The sequence below is a fragment of the Schistocerca nitens genome, chromosome 6, assembly GCF_023898315.1.
Source record: "Schistocerca nitens isolate TAMUIC-IGC-003100 chromosome 6, iqSchNite1.1, whole genome shotgun sequence".
NCBI classification, from domain to species: domain Eukaryota; kingdom Metazoa; phylum Arthropoda; class Insecta; order Orthoptera; family Acrididae; genus Schistocerca; species Schistocerca nitens.
Window position 1 is genome coordinate 659,214,352 of NC_064619.1, and position 24,685 is coordinate 659,239,036.

The 24,685-nt window shown below is 40.6% G+C and overlaps 1 protein-coding gene across 2 annotated transcripts in view; it reads right to left on the reverse strand.

Annotated features, from left to right (window-relative positions):
* Nucleotides 1–457: 457 nt before the first annotated feature.
* The window catches only part of LOC126262606 (acetylcholine receptor subunit alpha-like), a 276,417-nt gene continuing 252,189 nt past the window's right edge, over nt 458–24,685 (reverse strand). The window contains exon 9 of one of the 2 annotated variants that reach the window (XM_049959357.1): nt 458–740. In XM_049959357.1, coding sequence (XP_049815314.1) covers nt 582–740 — 159 coding nt within the window. In that variant the 3' untranslated portion in view covers nt 458–581. The remainder of the gene's footprint in view (nt 741–24,685) is intronic. The other variant, XM_049959358.1, reaches the window with a different exon arrangement.

Consider the following 24,685-nt stretch of genomic DNA (forward strand, 5'->3'; position numbering starts at 1 on the left):
CTGAACATAACTTGTGTAATGCACTGTAGGGTAACACAAAGTAAGTGCAGATGTTATCAATCTGTGTGACTGAGCATCACACTGAGAGCTCTTATCTTCCTGGTAATGCAGATGATGTATGCTGATGAGAGCATAATTTTTATGTTAATATCCAACATGAACTATCAACACGCCAGAAGATGGAGAGACTATGTACTCATGTTAGAATCAGTTTGTAGTCAACAAAGAAGACAGTTTTGTTCTAAATTTTATGTACAGTATTACCTCGTATTCTTATATTTACAAGAAGCAATAGAAAATCTGATTTCATATAGGCATAACATGAAAAGAGGAGCGCTTATTATCTCTTGAAGCAAATATGTATCATTTCTGATCTCTATTTCAGTTCAAATGAGTTAATAAATGAGTATAAAATGCATCTATGTTACATATTGAGACAAAAAATTTTGAAAACTTCAAAATTATATACATTTTATTTTAATTTGCCACCTACAGTTTGACAACCTCAAACATATTTCATACATTTTTGTGATGATATTCATTCTACTTTCACACAGTGGATGTATTAACCATACACAAGATCAGTATTTTGGAATTGTAACTGCAAGTAGGATTATGTAAGTAAGAGTCATTATGTATACACCAGTACGGTCTAATATAACAGCTGCAAGTTTCCATTCACTTGGAACTGGTGTCTTTAGACTATTGGTCTTATCTTCATTGTCATCTTTGTCTGTGCTCTGGAATGAGAATGAAAACAAATAAATAAAATATTTTTCATAACAAAGCTCTTAAATAATTATTGCATCAAAGTCTCTTTAACCTATAGCTTCACTTATCTTTAACAGATGAAACAAATTGAGCAGGACAAGGAAGTAAGGAGAATGAGAAGATAAACCAAGTAGAGCTTTATTTGAGTTGTACATCACTTGCCATAGCCTTTCCGTCTTTTTTTGACCTCTTCACACCACCTGAATCCTTTTTCTCTTTTCCATAAGAAGGAATCTCTTCTTCATTTTTGTCTCCTATCCTTACTTCTTTTTTCTCTCTCTCTACAAATTACACTTCGAAGCCTGCTACAATGTCTACAATTTAATCACACTGTTAGCCTTTCAGTCTTCTCCTTGGTCATTCTAATGGTCTTTGTTCATTCTGCATGAGTGACTTCATCATTATGTTATGATACTGATGTCTTTTTTTAGGTCTTCAGATCTGCAGTTTTATGTCTTTAATGTCTTTTAGAACATTTGTTTCATTTCAAAACAGCAAAGAAATAATAGTCATGGCTATTAAAATCCCATCATAGGCTCTCTTCTTACATTTTTCCCTAACATTTTAAACATTGTGCCTCAGTGTAACTCAATCTTTTTATTTTATTTCAAATGTTGAGTTCTTCAGATACTTGCCGGAATATCTGGATGTGCTAGCACAACATTTCTGGGATTTGGGGAGGCATTTTGGACCCAGATTGAATCAGTCCCATGGATTAACAGCAAGGGCCAGTATGTTGGCCAGCTTGGATGTCGTTTTTAGGCAGTTTACCACATCCATCTAGGTGAATACTGGATAGTGCCCACATCCCACCTCAGTTAAATAATTCACAAACATTTCAAAAACTTTCACACACTTTCACATTGGTTAACACTAGACATAGACAGATTTCATCACAGGAAGGGTATCGAGCCATCCTATACTACCAACACTGCCGAATACAGATTAACATGCTGACCCTGTGAAAACATGGGATAATGCCGGGGAGAAAGAAGTTCACTTCTACAGGTGTATTATGAAGATCAATGACTTCTCTCTACCTGTCCATTTACATTCAGTTACTATTTTACATCTAATAGTTTCATTCATTTAAACACCAAGGATTTAGCATTGTTGACTATAACACTGCAGTTGTGCTATGTGTGCCTATCTGTATGTGCACTTCATTGTCAACAACTATAACCTTATCATCAGCAATTCAATAATCATTCCAAATCTGCTATTATTCAGATTTTGTATATAGTTCATACTTTTTTTCCTTCAGATGGTACTACTAAGTTCTTATGTTCTGTCTCCATTTGTCTTCCAAAATATTAAAAATATCTTATACCACCAGATCTTCCCCACCCCCGTGACCCTACAAACTATCATATGGGTGCCCTTGTTTCTACACCAATACACTACTGACCTACTCTGCCTTCCACCCTTCAAAAATACACTTCACATACGGAAGAATACACCACTTCCAAACACACTCTCTCCAGACTCACAAGGCAGTTGTCAGATTAACCCCTGAAAACATAACACCATTAGAAAGACTCGCATTCAACCCTGCACCCCTGATCAAGTTTGCTGGATTTGTCAATGATCTCCTTTCCCTGGCTCACTCTCTTCACAATTACATTCTCTGTCCTCATTTGCTTGGTATCCACACTAGCCTGCTGACTAGTTCAAGTTCAGCACCTGTAAGCTCCAAGCACACACATGACTTGCTCAAACTATGTCTTAGCCGTTTCCAGCTTCCCTCTAACAGTTACCCTCCTCCCTTTCCACTTGGCTGCTTCAAAGTACCTTTGCAAGAGAGATGTCTCTGCCTCAACTTTTCATTCTTCATTAAAGCCCTTCCTATTAACACCAACTTCATGGTTTGGAACATACAGCTATTGATGCTGAGAAACCCATCCTGACCTTACTATTTGTTATGCTGAGAAGGACTCTACACTATTTACCATTATGATTTACAATTCTATTCCAGAAGTCCAGCATTAGCTCCACCAACACCTCAAAACATTGGGCTTATCCTAAACCTGTGATGTGAAACTATCTTCTTACTTACAACTGCTTGCTCCCAAACATTCACATCTGCAAATTTCATCAGTTTGACTCAGAGGAGGGGACAAATCACTGTTGCCCAGTTAACAACAACAAGAAGCCAGCTTCCCCTCCTACACCAGCAACAGCTCAATGAATGTCAACTGTGAAAGGGTATAGTGTGATTGGCTTTCCTCCATATCACACTTGTTTCAATCTTATTACATGTATATCAGCACAGGTAAAAATATATCTAAAAATAAAGATGATTTAACTTACCAAACGAAAGCATTGGTATGTTGATAGACACACAAACAAACACAAACACACACACAAAATTCAAGCTCCCAACATCACCACTGCTGAAGCCCAGGCTATCCATGATCTGAGGGCTGACCGATCCATCATCATTCTTCCGGCGGACAAGGGTTCCACGACCGTGGTACTTGATCGTTGGGAGTATGTGGCTGAGGGACTGCGTCAGCTTTCAGACAACACTACATACAAAGTTTGCCAAGGTAATCCCATTCCTGATGTCCAGGCGGAGCTTCAAGGAATCCTCAGAACCTTAGGCCCCCTACAAAACCTTTCACCTGACTCCATCAACCTCCTGACCCCACCGAGACGTTGACCTCCATCTGTCCAATGGCCAGCTTCACACATCCATCCACATCAAACCCACCAACAAGCAACAGTACCTCCATTATGACAGCTGCCACCCATTCCATATCAAACAGTCCCTTCCCTACAGCCTAGGTCTTCGTGGCAAACAAATCTGCTCCAGTCCAGAATCCCTGAACCATTACACCAACAACCTGAAAACAGCTTTCGCATCCCGCAACTACCCTCCCGACCTGGTACAGAAGCAAATAACCAGAGCCACTTCCTCATCCCCTCAAACCCAGAACCTCCCACAGAAGAACCCCAAAAGTGCCCCACTTGTGACAGGATACTTTCCGGGACTGGATCAGACTCTGAATGTTGCTCTCCAGCAGGGATATGACTTCCTCAAATCCTGCCCTGAAATGAGATCCATCCTTCATGAAATCCTCTCCACTACATCAAGAGTGTCTTTCCGCCGTCCACCTAACCATCGTAACCTCTTGGTTCATCTCTATGAAATCCCCAAACCACCTTCCCTACCCTCTGGCTCCTACCCTTTTAACTCCCCCCGGTGTAAAACCTGTCCCATGCATCGTCCCACCACCACCTACTCCAGTCCTGTAACCCGGAAGGTGTACACGATCAAAGGCAGAGCCACGTGTGAAAGCACCCACGTGATTTACCAACTGACCTGCCTACACTGTGAAGCTTTCTATGTGGGGATGACCAGCAACAAACTGTCCATTCGCATGAATGGACACAGGCAGACAGTGTTTGCTGGCAATGAGGATCACCCTGTGGCTAAACATGCCTTAGTGCACGGCCAGCACATCTTGGCACAGTGTTACACCATCTGGGTTATGTGGATACTTCCCACTAACACCAACCTATCAGAACTCTGGAGATCGGAACTTGCCCTTCAGTATATCCTCTCTTCCCGTTACCCACCAGGCCTCAAGCTCCGCTAATTTCAAGTTGCCGCCGCTCATACCTCACCTGTCTTTCAACAACATCTTTGCCTCTGTACTTCCGCCTCGACTGACATCTCTGCCCAAACTCTTTGCCTTTTAATATGTCTGCTTGTGTCTGTATATGTGTGGATGGATATGTGTGTGTGTGTGAGTGTATACCTGTCCTTTTTTCCCCCTAAGGTAAGTCTTTTCGCTCCCGGGATGGAATGACTCCTTACCCTCTCCCTTAAAACCCACATCCTTTCGTCTTTCCCTCTCCTTCCCTCTCTCCTGATGAAGCAACCGTGGGTTGCAAAAGCTTGAATTTTGTGTGTGTGTTTGTGTTTGTTTGTGTGTCTATCAACATACCAATGCTTTTGTTTGATAAGTTACATCTTCCCTCTATTATATTCATAGCACAGGTAAAAAGTTATATGGCAATAAATAATAAAAAAATATTATCAGTGAGACAGAAATGCTACAAAAGAAGCTTTTGCAAGTTTTATGCAACAGCACTGGTCTCGAGCTGTGAGCCATATCAATAAAGTAGCCAAGGGATGGTGGATTTGTGGAGGGCTACTGGAGGAACAAATTGTAGAGACAGTCATTTCTATCAGCTGCAGCACTGGATCTGGATCCAATGAAGACAACAGTAATTATACTGTTTCCTGTAGTTGTGCCACTTACATCACAATTGTGAATGTTTATAAAATATTCATAATGCCCTGTTCAATTTGTTTATTGCTTACCAGTGCTTCACTGATGGCTACTTAGTGAGCACACAATGAAAGTAGGTGTTTTGTGCTCATCTTGTGCTGGCCAATAACACTCCTTTCCACTCATTCCATGCAAAACCATCAAAAGCCACAAGTTATTTTAATTGTGCTACAGCCTCTTTATGGGTCTCTCTATTATGCTCCAACGTTCCCACAGAAAGATTCTTTACCTTAGTTGATCAACATCGGTAACAGCTGTCTACTGTATCCTTTCATACACCCACATACAATCAATTCCTCCATTGCCTTCCATAGTTCCTGATCATTACTGCCAAATGCTTTTTTAGGTTTTTATTTATTTTTTAATTTTTTAAATTATTGCTATTATGGACTACTACAGCACTATATATGAACATTTCCTATGCCCATAGCCTTGGTGCCATGGAACATTCCAATCCCAGTGTCATACTCCCATCCAGCCCACAACTTCCTTTTTAATCTTTCTTGCTAGTGACATTTTGACAAAAATTATTTCTCAGTTGACATAAGCATTTGCAAGCAACTGGTTACAACTGATAGGGGTATACATATTATCTTTCTGTGCTAGTAGTGCTCTCAAAACACATTAGGCGAAATCTCAACATTTTGAGAAAAAAAGACATTGTTGAATTTTCAGTCCTTCAGACATACAATCAAGTTATTCCCTGTCCCCATGGTGGTGGTTTGTGTGCTTCAGCGGTGCTGACATCTGAACAATAGTGCGTCTGAAGCAGGGGGAAGCTACAGTCAATATATTTCGCAGGGAAATGCAGCTTCACTGTAATGTTTAATGATGGTGGCATCCTCCTGGGCAAAACATTTTGGAGATAAAATAGACTTCCTTACAGATTTCTTGGGTGATGTACTGCTAAGGAGGTGGCAGTCATCAGAAGAAAAGAAAGCTGGTCTTCTTCAGGTTGGAGAATGGGCTGATGGACAATTAGACCCCTTAATCACATATGGCTGAAATACTATAAACAGCAGAGCAAACAAATTATCACAGCCATGATTTATATACACAGTGTCATGATCCATGTAAAGTTTTTAGGGGCACAGGATTTCATTCTGTTGGGTATAAGTCTCTTCAACTGGATAAGTTGATACAATAAGAGATTGTTGAGAATTTCAATGAGAACATTGCACAATGCTTGACTGAAAGAAGATGATTAACGAAATAAAAGACAAATGCGAAGTTTTTTAAGAGATGAAATAGTGAAGGCAGAAAAGGAAAATCCAGGAAAAAATGCAAATCCCCACAGAAATACTTTGATAACACAGGCTATATGTTAAATTTGATTGATGAAAGAAGAAAATATAAAAATGCAGTGACTGAAATGGAATGTATGAGACCGACAGTAGTGAAAAGTGCAAAGTAGGAATGGCTAAAGGAGAAATGCAAAAGCTGTAGAAGCATGCATGACTTTAATACAGCAGAAACCAGAAAATGAAAGAAGGCTTTGGAGGAAAGGGAAGTACCTGTATGAAGATCACGAGTTCAGGGTCTACCTGGTACAAAATAGAGAAGAGAAGGGATAGTTGATAGAAATAAATAGAAGTGCTACATCAACCAAAGAAGCTTGGTGACAGTATTATGAAAAATGGAAAGGAGATGGGTAAGTTGATATTCTGAGAAGAATTTGACAAATCACTGAAAGATATAAGGTTCCTGAGATAGATGGCATTACTTCAAAATTATTAAGATCTTCAACAGATCTGGTATATAATACTACAGAAGGTAGGTGTTGTCAGATGTATTATCAATCCACTAATAGAAGAAGTTATTGAAATAAATGGTTGTAGCTCTGTCATAAGTTGCATTGAAAAGTATCTTTTTTTATTTCTTGATGACGACCAGTTTTGGACACTTATGTCCATTTTCAAACTATCCATATTGTGTGACAAATACCGGTGATAGCCTATGTACAAAAACTGCCCCTGCAGTGATGATCAAAGTGGCAATATGGTTGACTTAACAACCATAAATAGAACACTAGAAAATATCAATCCTGTGTGTTCTGTTTACTGTTGTTGAGTCAGCCATAGTGCTGCTTCAATCATCACTGTAGGGGCAGTTATTGTACATGGGCTATCACTTGTATTTGTCACAGTTATGATACAGATGGTTTGAAAGTGGACACAGATGACTGAAACTAGTTGCCATCAAGAAATAAAACAAGGTACTTCCCAGTGCAACTTATGATGGAGCTACAACCATTTTTTCAATTACAAAACAAGTTGTGGATCTATTTTTCACCTGCAGCAAGCTGCAAGTTCATAGAATAAGTTATGGTTTTAAAGTACAGGCAGGAATTATTTACAAAAGGATGGTAGAAGGCAACCTAGGGGTTCCACAGAAATGTAGAACACGCATAGTAATAATGATGCTATGAACTGCCTTAAAAGACAGGTGAAGAAATGCAAGTCTACATTTATAGCTTTTCTACCAATGATACTGTAATTGCATCAAAGGAAAATTCGCTCAAGAAAACTGATAAATGTGGAGCACAGCTGATAGACACATAGAAAAGAAAAAGATGTACAGTTGCTAGCTTTTTGAATTAATAGTTTGTGAGGTATGTGTGTGCCTCAGGTGTCCCAGTTTTGAATAAGTTTAAAAATGATGAACCCGTGTGTGTGGTTTTTCGAAAGTATTTTTTATTTATATACTGTTTTGTAAATTTCAGAGTGCATTGTGCATTGCTCTTTGTTTCTGGGCCTATTTCAGCACATTCCAGTGTACGGCAAGTGTTGTATTGCAGCATGATTGAGAATGAGACTGAAACTTCTGATTTGGTCTGACAGCAGAATCAATAAATTGCTACTGTAAAGCAAAAGTGACTGGCAATGTGAATGGTGTAACAAAAATTCTGTATGGTGTACAAGCTTACTGTACAGAACTTGAAACAAAATGTAATGGCATTAGCAAAGTGGTATCCAGTCAATAGTACAGTGAAATTTGATCACAAGATTTTGAAGAATGAAACTAATATGGTATTAAATGAATGGAGTAGTGGCTTTATTGTTGCCACACTTGGAATTGTTATGGATCACAATTTAAATATGAAAAGGTTTCAGGAATTCAAACCAGTTCGTGGTGTACATCCAGTGATTCCCATCAAACAATTTCAAAGTGCTTTCCCTAAAATCTGCCCAAAAAGACAGAAAGTTAATGCAATTGTAAGCTATTTAAAAGATGGAGCTCATGCATGTGGCAGCAAAGCATAAGAAAAATGTGAAACTTTAAAAATAATAGAATCTTTTTTTAAAAAAAAAAGAAGAAGAAAAGAGATACTGGTCACAGAACATCAACAACTAACACAGCATTGTCATCATCACCACCAAATTACACTCAGAATGAGCGAACCATTTGGGAATATTTAGGAAAACAATAGGATGAAAACAAATATTTAGGTAATCCAGTAAATTGGCTTTGTCTTTGCACTATGAAGTTAATTATTGACCATCAAAACGCTTTGGTAGAAGGGAAGATGGACCGCACTTAAACATAGCAGACAACCTAATGAGTGTAATCATTATAAAGAGGATAATCAACTGAACAATGATAGACAAACTCAAGACAGACAGCTAGAAGAGGAGGGAATGAAAAATGTATGCCTGCCCACCTTCACAGTTAAACTAAATGAAATTTCAGTTGAGACTTGGTCTGTAGTTAATGGTCAGCACTTAAATAAATAATATTCTGTCTGATACAGATTGTGATGTAAGAGGTAACTTGATGTGAGAGACAATGTAATTACTGATGATATGTATGCCCATCATTGACATCAATGTTTCCAGTATTAATGTTGAGGGGCTTCTGGGAAGAGAGAGTCAGGTCTGCACACTATGAAATAAATTGTATCTACAGCTAAACAAGATGGCACACTTTCCATCTTTTCCTGTGAGTGGTGTATTCATTGTCAGTGCTGTGGGATATAGAGAGGAAAAAAAAAAAAAATTCACATATTACTGAAGTTCAACATTAGTGGAAAAGAATACGAGATAATTTTCCTGGTTGTTCAAACATTATCTGTTGGGTATATTTCAGGGACAGACGGCATGACAGTGAATAAGTGTAAAGTGGATTTTGCTGCAAGCAAGCCATTAATTCAGAACGGTTATGATAAAGGAAAATTTCATTTAGAGGATCATCAACAAGGAAGAAATGAGTTCTGTGTGTATGAATTTAAGATGTACTAATAAGGATAAGGAGGGAGCTGCAACTCAGATAAACATTACTATGTTAGAGAAGAAAAACGCACCTAGAAGAGAGAAAAAGCAGAAGTTGTTCTTTGTCAAATTTGTAAGAAGATTCAAGAGATGTCTAATTTGTTGGGAAAGTACTTGATCATTATCCTACGCTATTTTCGATGAGACAAGGATTAATTAAAAGTTTTAAATTTAAACTGAAAGGAAAAGAACATGACATGAGGTGGTCCATAGCAAAAGTTATCCATTACCACCTGCAAAACATGAAGCTGTATATTTTGAAATTAAATTAATATTGTGACAGAATATTACTGAAAGGTAGTTACAACTGTAACACAATACATGTTGATAAAAAGTATGGATCTGTGAGATTAGTGCTGGACAAAAGATCAGTAAAATGAATTGTTTCATCACAAAGAGACTAAGTGAAAAATTTAGAGGAGTTATTGCAATGTCTTAAAAGTGTCAAAGATTTTACCAGCTTTGTTCTCATAAGCAGTTACTGGCAAGTGAAGTTAGATAAGGAAAGCAGGAAGTTCACTACTTTTTGTATAAAAGAGGGAGTTATCAGTTTAATGTTATATGTACTGAATGTGTCTACAGCTGCTTTCATGCATGCTCTGGATAAAGTTTTAAGGGAAAAAGTATTGAAGAAGTTTGTCATCTACGTCAATGATATATAATAACTAGTTGTGAGTAATGTGAAGAATAATTGGAGACTGCTAATGAACTTTTGCAAGCTTTCAGAAAATTGGGATTAACATTTAATTTGGAGAGGAAAAAATCTTCAAAAAATTAGATCAAGTTTTTTATGCCACACCATATCACCACAAGGTATCAAAACTGATTTAGGTAAAACAGATGTTGTCAGAAAATTTTCTGCATCATAATGTTCCAAATAGCAAAAGATCATGTTTTTGAATCTCCAATTCCTACAGAAAATTTACCAATAAACATTGATTATCTACACTAACACTTCTGAAACTGTAAAAAATGGGTACATTGTGGATGAGGGGACAAGAACAGCAAAAAGCCTTCAATCGTACAAAATCTAAATTGCATGAAGCTAAATTATAACATCATCCAAATTTGTCACTTGATTTTTATTTTGAATCAGGCTCCAGGAATTATGCAATAAATGTGGAATTGTATCAGATGTGTGATGCTAATGGAAGTACGGAACACAGAACAACAGCACCTGAGACTCGATCACTGAGTTTATGGAAGAAAATGCATACAGTAACAGAAAGAGAATCATTAACCGTCACTTGGGGATTTTTTACATTCCAGTTGTATCTCTTGGGAAAGCATACAGTTATAATGACTGACCATAAAGCATTATCTTTTCTAATAGCTGTTGTCCTGTGTACAAGCATCTTATGCACTGTGCACCAACAATACAAATATTGGATTTCAAATAAGATATATGCCTGGAAAGATTAACGCTCTATTGACATAGTGTTGTACCTATCTCAAAATGTGGCATTCTTTAATGCAGAAAGATATACAGATTTTATAAAAGTTGTTGAAGGAGAAAAGTTCATTCAGAAATTATTACACACAATCAAATCCTTCTAAGATGTAGAGAAATACTTAAAAATGGTGAAGTATAAATATAATGGTCTGAATGAGACAAAATTTATAAGTTATTATTTGAAAGAAGAGGGAATTTTGTCTCGAACATACAATATTAATTCTGATCAATGGAGAGTCTGTATTCATGACATGCTAATGAAGATCTCGTGTAAGTTATGTTCACACAAATAGGACTAAGCAAATGTATACTAAAATTACAGAAGTATAGTATACTAAACATTATGGTGAAGAAAGTCTGCACAATTTTGAAGATATGCAATGTATGCCAGATACCTAAAGTGTGACCTGAGCAGCACCAAGGACTAATGGACAGTATAACCCCACGTAAACCAGGTGGCACTATTTCAACTGACTTGCATTGACCGCTACCATGTTTCAGAGGAAATTTTATGCAGATAATGGTTATTTTGGAATTGTTCTCAAAATATTTAAAGTTTTATCCATTATGCAAAGCCACCAGTAAAAATGTGCTCAAGAAATTAGAAGATGACTATTTTGTTATTGTTATTCAGCCTCAGTCCTTTCTTAGTGGTCATGGTTCAAAATTTAGAGAAACAGTATGGAAACAGTAATGTTAAACATATCCTTAATTCTCACTATAGACTAACTTCCAATCCAATGGAGTGCGTAAAGAGTGAACTCGAAAGTTTATTTTGTGCTTATAGTGGAAACAATTTAAAGAGTGATACAAAAAGTTATCGGACTTTGAGATTATTATAAGTAGCCTGCCCCATGACAGTACAGGTAAGTCACTTTGCACTGTTTTATTTGATAAAATACTGCCTAGTATTTGTAAGCAATTTATAAAATTTCCATCAAGAGACAATATTTCAACTGAAGAACTGCATTACAAGGGACTACAAGACATGAACAAGAAAGATTATGGAAGAAAGAAGATGCATGATGAAATAGTGAAACCTGTTGTTTATAAAGTTGATGACTGGGTTCTCATGAACATACATATGAAGACTTCCGAGATAACCAATGAAATTCAGAAGTTCCATCATTATTGTACTGGGTCATTTCATGTAAGTAAAATTGTGCATCCAAACTATTTACCTATGGAATACATTAACTCTGGGAAATGATATTGAAAATGTAAAGCTATATCATAGAAGTGAATGACTTTGCTCTGTCAGTGTTGTGTTTAAATTCCCTGTGTTATAAAAAGTCAACAGAACTGTGAGTCATAGTGTTAAGAATTGTATGTTACCTAGACTGTCCTTAAACAATGGCTACATGACTGTTGCATGTTCTATAGCTCTGTGTGGAGATAAGTTGAAGTTCATGTGCAGCTTTCAATTGACAGTATGAAAACACAGTGGACAAGACAACAGGAAGAACTTTTTATGTATACCTATGTGATTTTACAGTGCAGAGACTGTGTACATTTTTCTACTGTGATGCTTCTGTACTCACTGTGATGCATAATGATCAGATAATAAGTTGTTGTTATATGCAATAAGGGCCATGTTTGATATTTTTTATTGTTTTTACTCACATACTTAGATGCACTTTTCACTTAAAAGAATATTTTTTTTTTAAATTGTTCTGGCAGGAATGGTTGTATTAAGCCCTTATTTTATTAAATGGTTACAAATACACATGAAAATTGCAACACAGTTTTGCTCACTGTTTATTAATTATAACTATTGTTTTTCTGTGCCTTTTTTATTGTGTGGCATACACTGAAAGTTTTTGAATTGCAATTGATGTTATGTTTTGTACAGATTTACTAAAGGTTTTGAGAAATCACTGCCTGCCGCGGTGGTCTCGCGGTTAAGGCGCTCAGTCTGGAACCACGCGACTGCTACGGTCGCAGGTTCGAATCCTGCCTCGGGCATGGATGTGTGTGATGTCCTTAGGTTAGTTAGGTTTAAGTAGTTCTAAGTTCTAGGGGACTGATGACCACAGATGTTAAGTCCCATAGTGCTCAGAGCCATTTTAACCATTTTTTTGAGGAATCACTATCAGCATTTTGACATTTTTTTTTACCATTTTAAGACTGTAACTTGATTTATTTTGTAAGTGTATTTATATAATTTTTTGCATCCTTGAAGGATATTTGTGAATGTTTTGTTTGACTGTGTGGGATCATTTTTTTGTTTTCTTTTTTACATTAATAATCTCATTTTCATTAAAATACATATAAAAAGAAATTGTTTCCATTTCTTGGGATGTGTGAGATGTATGTGTATCTAAGGTTTCTGCATTTTATGTCACTTTATTGAATGATGTATCTTAATGTGTGGGTCCTACCAGTAAACTTTATGAGCTTGCTGCCTATGCAACCCACACATTTAGACAAGGACAAAAATAATACCCAGTGACAGTATACAGGTAGTAGGGGAGGAGCTTACAAGTTCCTTAGTTGAGGAAGAGGGAGGGTTAGTTTGAGGAAGGTTAAAAAGGAAAGGTCCATCTCACCCTGGGGTCAGAAATGACATTGTAATTATATAAAATACAAATTTAAGTCTAGGAAGTCTTTTTTGAAAGTATTTTTTTTTTCAGGTATAGCATATTACGGAAGTGAAATGGACAATTATCAATTCAGAGAAAAAGGTACAGAAGCTGTCGAAAAATATTGCACCTGCAGAATATTGAAAACTAGATGGGCAGATTGAGTAACTAATGAAGAATGAAGACGTATTGAAACAGATTGAACTAAGAAGAGCTTTATGTCACAAGTTGAGTAAAAGAAGAGACATGTTTTTTAGGATACATCTGGAGGGATCAAGGAAACATTAAGCTGTAAATGGATGAATATGGAGGAGTGGGGAGGGGGGGGGGGGCAGTTATACATAGAGACCAAGGTTTGAATAGAATAAGCAGGTTTACATGGACGTAGTTATGAAAAGCTCCCCCCATGAACCATGGACCTTGCCGTTGGTGGGGAGGCTTGCGTGCCTCAGCGATACAGATAGCCGTACCGTAGGTGCAACCACAACGGAGAGGTATCTGTTGAGAGGCCAGACAAACGTGTGGTTCCTGAAGAGGGGCAGCAGCCTTTTCAGTAGTTTCAAGGGCAACAGTCTGGATGATTGACTGATCTAGCCTTGTAACAATAACCAAAACGGCCTTGCTGTGCTGGTACTGCGAATGGCTGAAAGCAAGGGGAAACTACAGCCGTAATTTTTCCCGAGGGCATGCAGCTTTACTGAATGATTAAATGATGATGGCGTCCTCTTGGGTAAAATATTCCGGAGGTAAAATAGTCCCCCATTCGGATCTCCGGGCGGGGACCACCCAAGAGGATGTCGTTATCAGGAGAAAGAAAACTGGCGTTCTACGGATCGAGCGTGGAATGTCAGATCCCTTAATCGGACAGGTAGGTTAGAAAATTTAAAAAGGGAAATGGATAGGTTAAAGTTAGATATAGTGGGAATTAGTGAAGTTCGGTGGCAGGAGGAACAAGACTTCTGGTCAGGTGACTACAGGGTTATAAACACAAAATCAAATAGGGGTAATGCAGGAGTAGGTTCAATAATGAATAGGAAAATAGGAATGCGGGTAAGCTACTATAAACAGCATAGTGAACGCATTATTGTGGCCAAGATAGATACGAAGCCCACACCTACTACAGTAGTACAAGTTTATATGCCAACTAGCTCTGCAGATGACGAAGAAATTGAAGAAATGTATGATGAAATAACAGAAATTATTCAGATAGTGAAGGGAGACGAAAATTTAATAGTCATGGTGTTATATCCTAGCCAGTAATGCCAACCGAGCCCACTGCCAAAAAGGTTGGCAGCATCAAAGCCCGGACGCCGTCCGCATAAGCAGCGCCAGCGATACAGGAAATCGCCGCAAGTCTGCGCGCGCCACCGCTGGCTTCTGGCTTCTTAAGCGCTGGAGTCGCGAGCGCTAGGACAGTTCTGTATTCGCCGCTCAGTTGTATACTCGCCACCGAATTGTGTACTTGCTAGTCCGTTGTGTGTTCATCGCAGCAGAGTTGCTGTTTGTCGTCAGCCGACGCCGACCTAGCCACACTGACTCGAACTAGACAGATTTCTGTAGACCATGTTCACCACTGTGTTCTGTATCGTCGTTAATAAAGATAAGTACCGACTTTCATTTAATCCGAGTGTTTGGGTTTTCATCTTTCTGTTCACTGTTCCAGCGGACCGGTCGGCCCGCTATTAAAAGTGTGGCGGTGACTTCGTAGGCCGTTTCTACAGCGAAGTGTTGTCGCTACGAAGGCCGTCACAAAACTGGCGACGAGGACTTCCGAACTCGTGTGCAGGGCTGGTTCAACTTGTTTCTTGAGATAGAATTTTGGGGGCTGGTTTAATTTGTGTTCACTATGTCTGCCGAATTACAACAGTTGATCTTGTTACAGAGTCAGCAAATACAAAGTGTTGTGGAAGCAATCGCCAAACAAGCAGCTAATCCACCACCACACAAGGAACAAGCACAGGCAGCACCGCCTTTTCGTGCTTTTGAGGCATCACGAGAAGAATGGCACGAATATTTCGCGCAGTTGCAGGCGCACATGTCAGTCTACAAAATCACAGGTAATGAGCGGCAGCTTTATTTAATTCCCACTGCAGGCGTGGAAGTCTATAGACTACTTTGTAAGTTGCTCCCGGAATCCAAGCCAGAAGCTTTAGACTATGACGTTGTTGTTACCAAGCTTGCTGAGTATTTCGAGTCGCGAGTTATGTGGCAGCGGCCAGATTCAAGTTCTTCAGATTAAAGAAACTGCCACATCAATCTAATAAACAGTGGTTAACAGATTTACGGGGCCTCACCCGTCAGTGCCGATTTAATTGTGTGTGTGGAGCTTCCTACAGTGATGTCATGTTACGCGACGCTATTACTCAAAACATTGCAGATTCTCGTATTCGTGCTGCTATCTTAAAGTTGCCTGACCCGTCATTAGAGACTGTGATGAACATTATTGAAGCCCAAGATACTTTTGACTATGCTGAGTGTGAGTTAGATCAGCCATGTATTTCTCAAATTGCCTGTGCTAAGCAAGTTATGTCACGCCCGCGGCCCCACCGGCAGAGTCAGACTGTAAACACTAGCCGGCCACGTCATGTTAAACACATTCGTCAGCCGCGTGTGCAAAATGATAGACTTAAGTCTTGCCCTAAGTGTGTTCTTGCTCATCCTCGTGAACGTTGCCCGTTACGAAATGCGGTTTGTCACTTTTGTCAAAGGAAAGGACACATCCAGACTGTTTGTTTGCGTAAATGCAAGAACAATTCTAGTGCTGCCCAGCCCATGGATATTCATGTTCTTCAAAGCCAGCCCGCCCAGGAGGTCGGGTTTAAAGACTCTTCCACGGTTCGTGTGGGTAATAAAGTTGTTCGCAATAAGCCACCCACCCGGCCCTCTGCTATGCGACCCAAGCGTAATTCAAACGCTGTAACACGTAATGTACAGACTGCAAGTGAAGCGGGAGTTGTTGTTCCACCCGCCCAACCCACGAGTTGTCGTAAGCAGTGCATACGCGTTAAACGCGCTGATTTTGTGTCTTCCACCTCCACTGCTCTGATCCAGAGGCAGTGTAATAAACTATTTGTGAAGCTACGCATCCAGGACAAGACCTTCAATTTTCAATTAGACACTGGTGCGTCTGTGACTCTCATAAATAGTGCTACGTATGCGGCTATCGGCCGCCCTAAACTTTCAGCGGCAAAACATTCTTTGGCTACTTATAGTGGCGAACACATTCCTGTGTTAGGTGTATGTAGCGTGCCGGCCACATTCCGGGGCAACACAAAAACAGTTTCATTCACAGTGCTCCGCGCTACAGACAGTGTAAACATTTTCGGATTAGACTGTTTTGACTTGTTTGGCCTGTCTATCCAAGACAATGTGTTGCAACTTAATTCTGTTGTTGTTCCTCAAGACAGCATAACCGATTTGTGTAAACGATGCAGTGACATATTTAAAGACGAACTCGGTTGTGCTGCGAACTTTGCCGCTCATATTACGTTAAAAGATAATGCTCAGCCTCGATTTTTTCGTGCTCGTCCAGTGCCTCACGACCTCCGGGCACCTGTAGAAGATGAACTTCGTCGTTGGCAAAACAACGGTGTTATTCAACCCGTTTCAGCGAGCCAGTGGGCTTCTCCCTTAGTTATTATAAAGAAACCGTCTGGCAGGTTACGTTTGTGTGCTGATTTTAAGTCGACAGTTAATCCTCAGACTGTCATTGATTCTTTTCCTTTACCTAGACCGGACGAGCTGATGGATAAGTTAGGGCAAGCTCGTTTCTTTTCCAAAATTGATCTCCGTGAAGCATATTTGCAATTGCCCCTCGACGAGCAATCACAACAGTATTTTGTCATAAACACGTCGTTGGGGTTGTTCCGTTTTCTGCGTTTGCCTTTTGGTTGTGCGTCAGCTCCAGCTGTTTTTCAGCGTTTTTTGTCCCAACTTTTGGCTAATGTGCCATCGTGTTGCAACTATTTAGACGATATTGTTGTGTCCGGTCGGACGCCTGCTGAACATTTCCGTAATTTGGAGTGTTTGTTTACAGTGTTGTCTCAGGCAGGCCTACGTTGCAACATCGATAAATGTTCATTTTTCCTTACGGAGTTGGAGTATCTGGGACATGTTATTAATGCTCAAGGCATTCATCCCTCCCAGTCACAATTAGCAGCTATTCGTGATTTGCCCGCCCCTCGCAATCTGCATGAATTGCAAGCAGTTCTTGGCAAATTGACATATTATATTAGGTTTATACCTAATGCATCACAGATTGCTGCACCGTTGCATCGTCTCCGCCGTAAGATGTTCCGTTTGTGTGGTCAGCTGATTGCCAATCAGCCTTTCAGCAGCTTAAAGAGGCTTTATTGAATGATCGTTGTCTGGTCCATTACGACCCTAACAAGCCTCTGGTGTTAGCTTGTGATGCTTCTTCTTTCGGCCTCGGTGCTGTGTTGTCTCACCGAGTCGGTAACACCGAACGTCCTATTGCGTTCGCCTCTAAATTGCTAAACAAGGCTCAGTGTAATAATAGCCAATTGGACAAGGAAGCGTTGGCTATTGTGTTCGGTGTCACAAAATTCCATCACTACCTCTATGGTAGACCATTCTATTTAGTAACAGATCACAAGCCCCTGACGTCACTGTTTCATCCGTCTAAACCAGTTCCTCAGCGGACAGCTCAGAGACTATAACGTTGGGCTCTTTTGTTATCACAATACCAGTATGAGATACTGTATCGCCCTACAGCTCAGCATGCAAACGCTGACGCGCTTTCTCGATTGCCGATTGCTGTGGATGAGGTCTTCGATTCCTCTGACGACTCTTGCCATCAGATTGACGCCGATGAGCATCAATCCCTCTGGGATTTTCCGATTGATTATCGTCAGGTGGCATATGAGACAGCTACGGATCCTCATTTGAGTTTACTATTACGTTTTGTTCAACGTGGTTGGCCGTCCAAGGCAAAGGACATATCGGATCCTGTGGTTCGTCACTATTATCCGCAACGTCATCTGTTGTCTGTTTCGCACGGAGTTTTGCTGTTACGCACCGAGAATGACCAGCTTCGTGTAGTGGTTCCCCAGGTGCTCCAATCCAAGGTCCTCGACTTGTTGCATCAAGGTCATTGGGGAGTGGTCCGCACCAAGCAGCTTGCCCGCCGTCATTGTACATGGATCGGTATTGATAAGCAGATTACGCAGATGTCTACAGATTGTTCGACGTGTGCCGAACACCAAGCCGCTCCGCCTCACCGCTATTTTGAGTGGGCACGCCCTGCCGGTCCCTGGCAGCGAGTACATATTTATTTCGCTGGTCCATATTGGAATTCTCGTTGGCTCATCGTGATAGATGCATTTAGTAATTTTCCGTTTGTTGTGCCCATGCAGTCTACAACGTCTGCACAAACTATACAGGCGTTGACTTCAATTTTTTGTATTGAGGGTCTTCCAGAAGTTTTACTGTCTGACAATGGTCCACAATTTACCTCTGCTGAATTTGAAGGTTTTTGTTCTGCCAATGGCATTCGCCATGTTCTTACTCCGCCGTTCCACCCTCAATCGAATGGTGCAGCGGAACGTTTTGTACGCACATTCAAGGATCATATGGACCGCCTTCGTGCTACGCACTCTCGTCAGCAGGCCCTCATCACGTTCCTGTCGTCGTACCGGACCACGCCACGCGATGGCCCTTCGCCTGCGGAGCATCTCCACGGCCGTTGTCATCGCACCCTACTACGGTTGTTGCACCCCCCGGATCGACCCGCAGCTTCTGAGCATCGCACGCGTTTTCAGTGCAACGACGCCGTTTTTTTCAGAGTTTATCACGGTCGCCGTCGTTGGGAACGTGGTACCGTGATAAGTGTCCAGGGTCGCGGTTTTTATACTGTTCAAGGTGCTACTGGGGTGCACAGGAGGCATCAGAACCAGTTGCGCCGCGCTGGCCGCCCGGATTCTGCCACTCGTTCTTTGTCCACAGATTTGGTCCGTGGCGGGTTCCAGCCGCGCCTTCCGACTTCGCTGCCGCCCCCAGGGCAGCAGCAGCAGCAGCCGTCGCCGCTACCACGCCGACAGCCCGTCCCGTTGATGCCTCCCGCGCAGCTTCATGCGGGAGCGCCCCGGGTGGTCGCTCCGGCGCCTGCCGTCCCTCTTCAGTCGCCACCGCCTTCGGAGCTGATGGGCGTCGACCCCTCAGCCGGGCCGCCTTCCCAAGCGGTGGCTGTGCAGCCTGTCCTGCAGCCGCTTTCCTTGGGCACCCCCAAGGAGTCTGACACCGCAGCGCCTAGTCCGGCGCCCACTCAGCAGCCGTCGACGCAGCGTCAGGAGACGCTGCCTCTCTTCGTGGGTCCCGACGCCCCGTCGCGTCCAGTACCAGAAGCTGCGCCCGTGGTCACAGGCGTGCACCCTGACCTCGGTTTTCAGTCGGTGTTTCCCGAGGCCCCGTGCAGCCAATGCGGGGGTGCGGACCGGGGACTGCCACCGACAACAGTCTCCGCCCCGGTCTGTTCTGCTACGTCTGTGGCCAGACCCCTCCCCCGCCGTCGACGCTCGCCACGTCATTATTCAACGACGGTGCGGCGATTTGGGGGGGAGGAGTGTTATATCCTAGCCAGTAATGCCAACTGAGCCCGCTGCCAAAAAGGTTGGCAGCATCAAAGTCCGGATGTCGTCCGCATAAGCAGCGCCAGCGATACAGGAAATCGCCGCAAGTCTGCGCGCACCACCACTGGCTTCTGGCTTCTTAAGCGCTGGAGTCATGAGCGCTAGGACAGTTCTGTATTCGCCGCTCAGTTGTATACTCGCCACCGAATTGTGTACTTGCTAGTCCGTTGTGTGTTCATCGCAGCAGAGTTGCTGTTTGTCGTCAGCCGACGCCGACCTAGCCACACCGACTCAAACTAGACAGATTTCTGTAGACCATGTTCACCACTGTGTTCTGTATCGTCGTTAATAAAGATAAGTACCGACTTTCATTTAATCCGAGTGTTTGGGTTTTCATCTTACTGTTCACTGTTCCAGCGGACCGGTCGGCCCGCTATTAAAAGTGTGGCGGTGACTTCGTAGGCCGTTTCTACAGCGAAGTGTTGTCGCTACGAAGGCCGCCACAAAACATGGGTGACTGGAATTCGAGTGTAGGAAAAGGGAGAGAAGAAAACGTACTAGGTGAATATGGATTGGGGCTAAGAAATGAAATAGGAAGCCGCCTGGTAGAATTTTGCACAGAGCACAACATGATCATAGCTAACACTTGGTTTAAGAACCATGAAAGAAGGTTATATACATGGAAGAACCCTGGAGATACTAAAAGGTATCAGATAGATTATATAATGGTAAGACAGAGATTTAGGAACCAGGTTTTAAATTGTAAGACATTTCCAGGGGCAGATGTTGACTCTGACCACAATCTATTGGTTATGACCTGTAGATTAAAACTGAAGAAACTGCAAAAAGGTGGGAATTTAATTAGATGGGACCTGGATAAACTGAAAGAACCAGAGGTTGTACAGAGTTTCAGGGAGAGCATAAGGGAACAATTGACAGGAATGGGGGAAAGAAATACAGTAGAAGAAGAATGGGTAGCTTTGAGGGATGAAGTAGTGAAGGCAGCAGAGGATCAAGTAGGTAAAAAGACAAGGGCTAGTACAAATCCTTGGGTAACAGAAGAGATACTGAATTTAATTGATGAAAGGAGAAAATATAAAAATGCAGTAAATGAAGCAGGCAAAAAGGAATACAAACGTCTCAAAAAAGAGATCGACAGGAAGTGCAAAATGGCTAAGCAGGGATGGCTAGAGGACAAATGTAAGGCTTATCTCACTAGGGGTAAGATAGATACTGCCTACAGGAAAATTAAAGAGACCTTTGGAGATAAGGGAACGACTTGTATGAATATCAAGAGCTCAGATGGAAACCAAGTTCTAAGCAAAGAAGGGAAAGCAGAAGGGTGGAAGGAGTATATAGAGGGTCTATACAAGGGCGATGTACTTGAGGACAATATTATGGAAATGGAAGAGGATGAAGATGAAATGGGAGATACGATACTACGTGAAGAGTTTGACAGAGCACTGAAAGACCTGAGTCGAAACAAGGCCCTGTGAGTAGACAACATTCCATTGGAACTACTGACGGCCTTGGGAAAGCCAGTCCTGACAAAACTCTACCATCTGGTGAGCAAGATGTATGAAACAGGTGAAATACCCTCAGACTTCAAGAAGAATATAATAATTCCAATCCCAAAGAAAGCAGGTGTTGACAGATGTGAAAATTACCGAACAATCAGTTTAATAAGCTACAGCTGCAAAATACTAACACGAATTCTTTACAGACGAATGGAAAAACTAGTAGAAGCCGACCTCGGGGAAGATCAGTTTGGATTCCGTAGAAACACTGGAACACGTGAGGCAATACTGACCTTACGACTTATCTTACAAGAAAGATTAAGGAAGGGCAAACCTACATTTCTAGCATTTGTAGACTTAGAGGAAGCTTTTGACAATGTTGACTGGAATACTCTCTTTCAAACTCTAAAGGTGGCAGGGGTAAAATACAGGGAGCGAGAGGCTCTTTACAATTTGTACGGAAACCAGATGGCAGTTATAAGAGTCGAGGGACATGAAAGGGAAGCAGTGGTTGGAAAGGGAGTAAGACAGAGTTGTAGCCTCTTCCCGATGTTATTCAATCTGTATATTGAGCAAGCAGTAAAGGAAACAAAAGAAAAATTCGGAGTAGGTATTAAAATCCATGGAGAAGAAATAAAAACTTTGTGGTTCGCTGATGACATTGTAATTCTGTCAGAGACAGCAAAGGACTTGGAAGAGCAGTTGAATGGAATGGACAGTGTCTTGAAAGGAGGATATAAGATGAACATCAACAAAAGCAAAAGGAGGATAATGGAATGTAGTCGAATTAAGTCGGGTGATGCTGAGGGAATTAGATTAGGAAATGAGACACTTAAAGTAGTAAAGGAGTTTTGCTATTTGGTGAGCAAAATAACTGATGATGGTCGAAGTAGAGAGGATATAAAATGTAGACTGGCAATGGCAAGGAAAGCGTTTCTGAAGAAGAGAAATTTGTTAACATTGAGTATAGATTTAAGTGTCAGGAAGTCATTTCTGAAAGTATTTGTACGGAGTGTAGCCATGTATGGAAGTGAAACATGGACGATAAATAGTTTGGACAAGAAGAGAATAGAAACTTTCGAAATGTGGTGCTACAGAAGAATGCTGAAGATTAGATGGGTAGATCACATAACTAATGAGGAAGTATTGAATAGGATTGGGGAGAAGAGAAGTTTGTGGCACAACTTGACCAGAAGAAGGGATCGGTTGGTAGGACATGTTCTGAGGCATCAAGGGATCACCAATTTAGTATTGGAGGGCAGCGTGGAGGGTAAAAATCGTAGAGGGAGACCAAGAGATGAATACACTAAGCAGATTCAGAAGGATGTAGATTGCAGTAAGTACTGGGAGATGAAGGGGCTTGCACAGGATAGAGTAGCATGGAGAGCTGCATCAAACCAGTATCAGGACTGAAGACCACAACAACAACAGTTATGAAAAAAGCTTGCAAAAGATAAATTAGCATGGGGAATTGAATGAAACTAGTCTTCAAACTGACGATTACAACAATAACATCAACAACTAAATTATTTGTACAAAAGAGAAGATTAAGAACATTATTTTGCATAAAATTTAGGTTTTAAAGAAAATAATGCAAGTTTTGGTAAGAGTTACATAGTGCTTCCTTTACCCCTTGAATTTGTAGATAATAACTATCAAAATACTTGTTGGAGATTTGCCTACTATGTAATATAATTTTTTCTGAATTAAGATGGCTCTTTTAATTATTCATAAAGGAAAGTGCATTTAATGTGACTACAATGAACTAACACTGAAATAAAAAATAGCTAAACTAAGTATAAGGCTAAGTTCACAATTTGTCAGAACAGAATGTATCAAATATGAAGCTAATGTTACTGAAGGGGACCACAACCTTCATTACCTATTCCTACTGGTTGTCTTTACCAACTCACACCAAGATTGTTAACCTCCGACTTAAACTAGTCCTTGTACTATGCTACACATCATAACACCTACGAGTTGTCAATAAAACTGATATTCTGTATTGAATGTTTAATTTTCCAAGAAAATGAAATGTAATATAAACATTTATCAAATTCACATAATTATTTAAACAACATAAGAGAAATTTTTCCTTTATTCTGAAAGAAATCACCCTACGAAAATGAAAGGATGATTAGGTTTTAACATACCATGAAAATGCGCTATTAGAGATGGAGTACTACCTCAGATTAGGCAATGATATGGAAAGAAGTAAGTCATGCCACTTCAGGAACTATCCCACATTAACCTTAAATGAGTTTGGGAGATCACAAGAAATTTAAGTCAGGATGGCTAGATGGGGATTTGAATTGCCATCCTCCTGAATATAAGCCCAATGTCCTACTCCTGTGTCAGTCACTTCATTTGGTTCATCTTATAAGGTCAGATGATTAATTTAAAAATTAAAAATAAAAGTTAGGCATCCTGCAATGCATATCCAAAACTTTTCACTATCCTCAATGTTTGCACGCAGTAGGACAATTTGTTAGAAGTAGAGATTAGTATCAAAGCTTTAAATTCCATATCTGGCACAGATTCTCTAATGACATTTTCATGACATGGGCATATTGCAAAAACAGCCTCTAATCTCATATGCAGAGCCTCATTACCCACTGCCAAATCCACTTCTCAACTAAATGAGCTTCTTTCCTGCAAGTTCATCTCCATCTCTCAAAGTGGCTTCATAAAATCCTCCATCCTTATCAAATGCACCAACTACCATCAATATCCTTGTTCTGATGACTGACATGTGTTCCACATTAAAAAGCTTCTTCCGTACTTCCTTGATACATGTGGCGGCTGGCACATTTGCCATGGGAAGGAGGTCATAATGCATCAGAATGGGATAGTAAACAGTGAAGAGAATGATATCAAATTTGTGGAGATTGTAATACTATTAAGTGATGTTTACCTGACATTACATACATGCAGAACTTTCAACTGTATTGCCTTACAGTTAACATATCCATGAGAATTAATTATGGCAAAATTAGGTACATAATACACTAATCCAGTTTACTTATGGAGACACTGTACAGTAAACTTAAAGTATATTAGACCAAATGTAAATACTCACAGAGAATATTGCTTGTAAGTCAGGATACAAAAAAGCAGTAATAATAATGATAGAACTCAATGTACTGACACTGAAATCATGTTAGTATCAAAATTCATGTTGTAATTACAAAGTAATTAAAGAATGT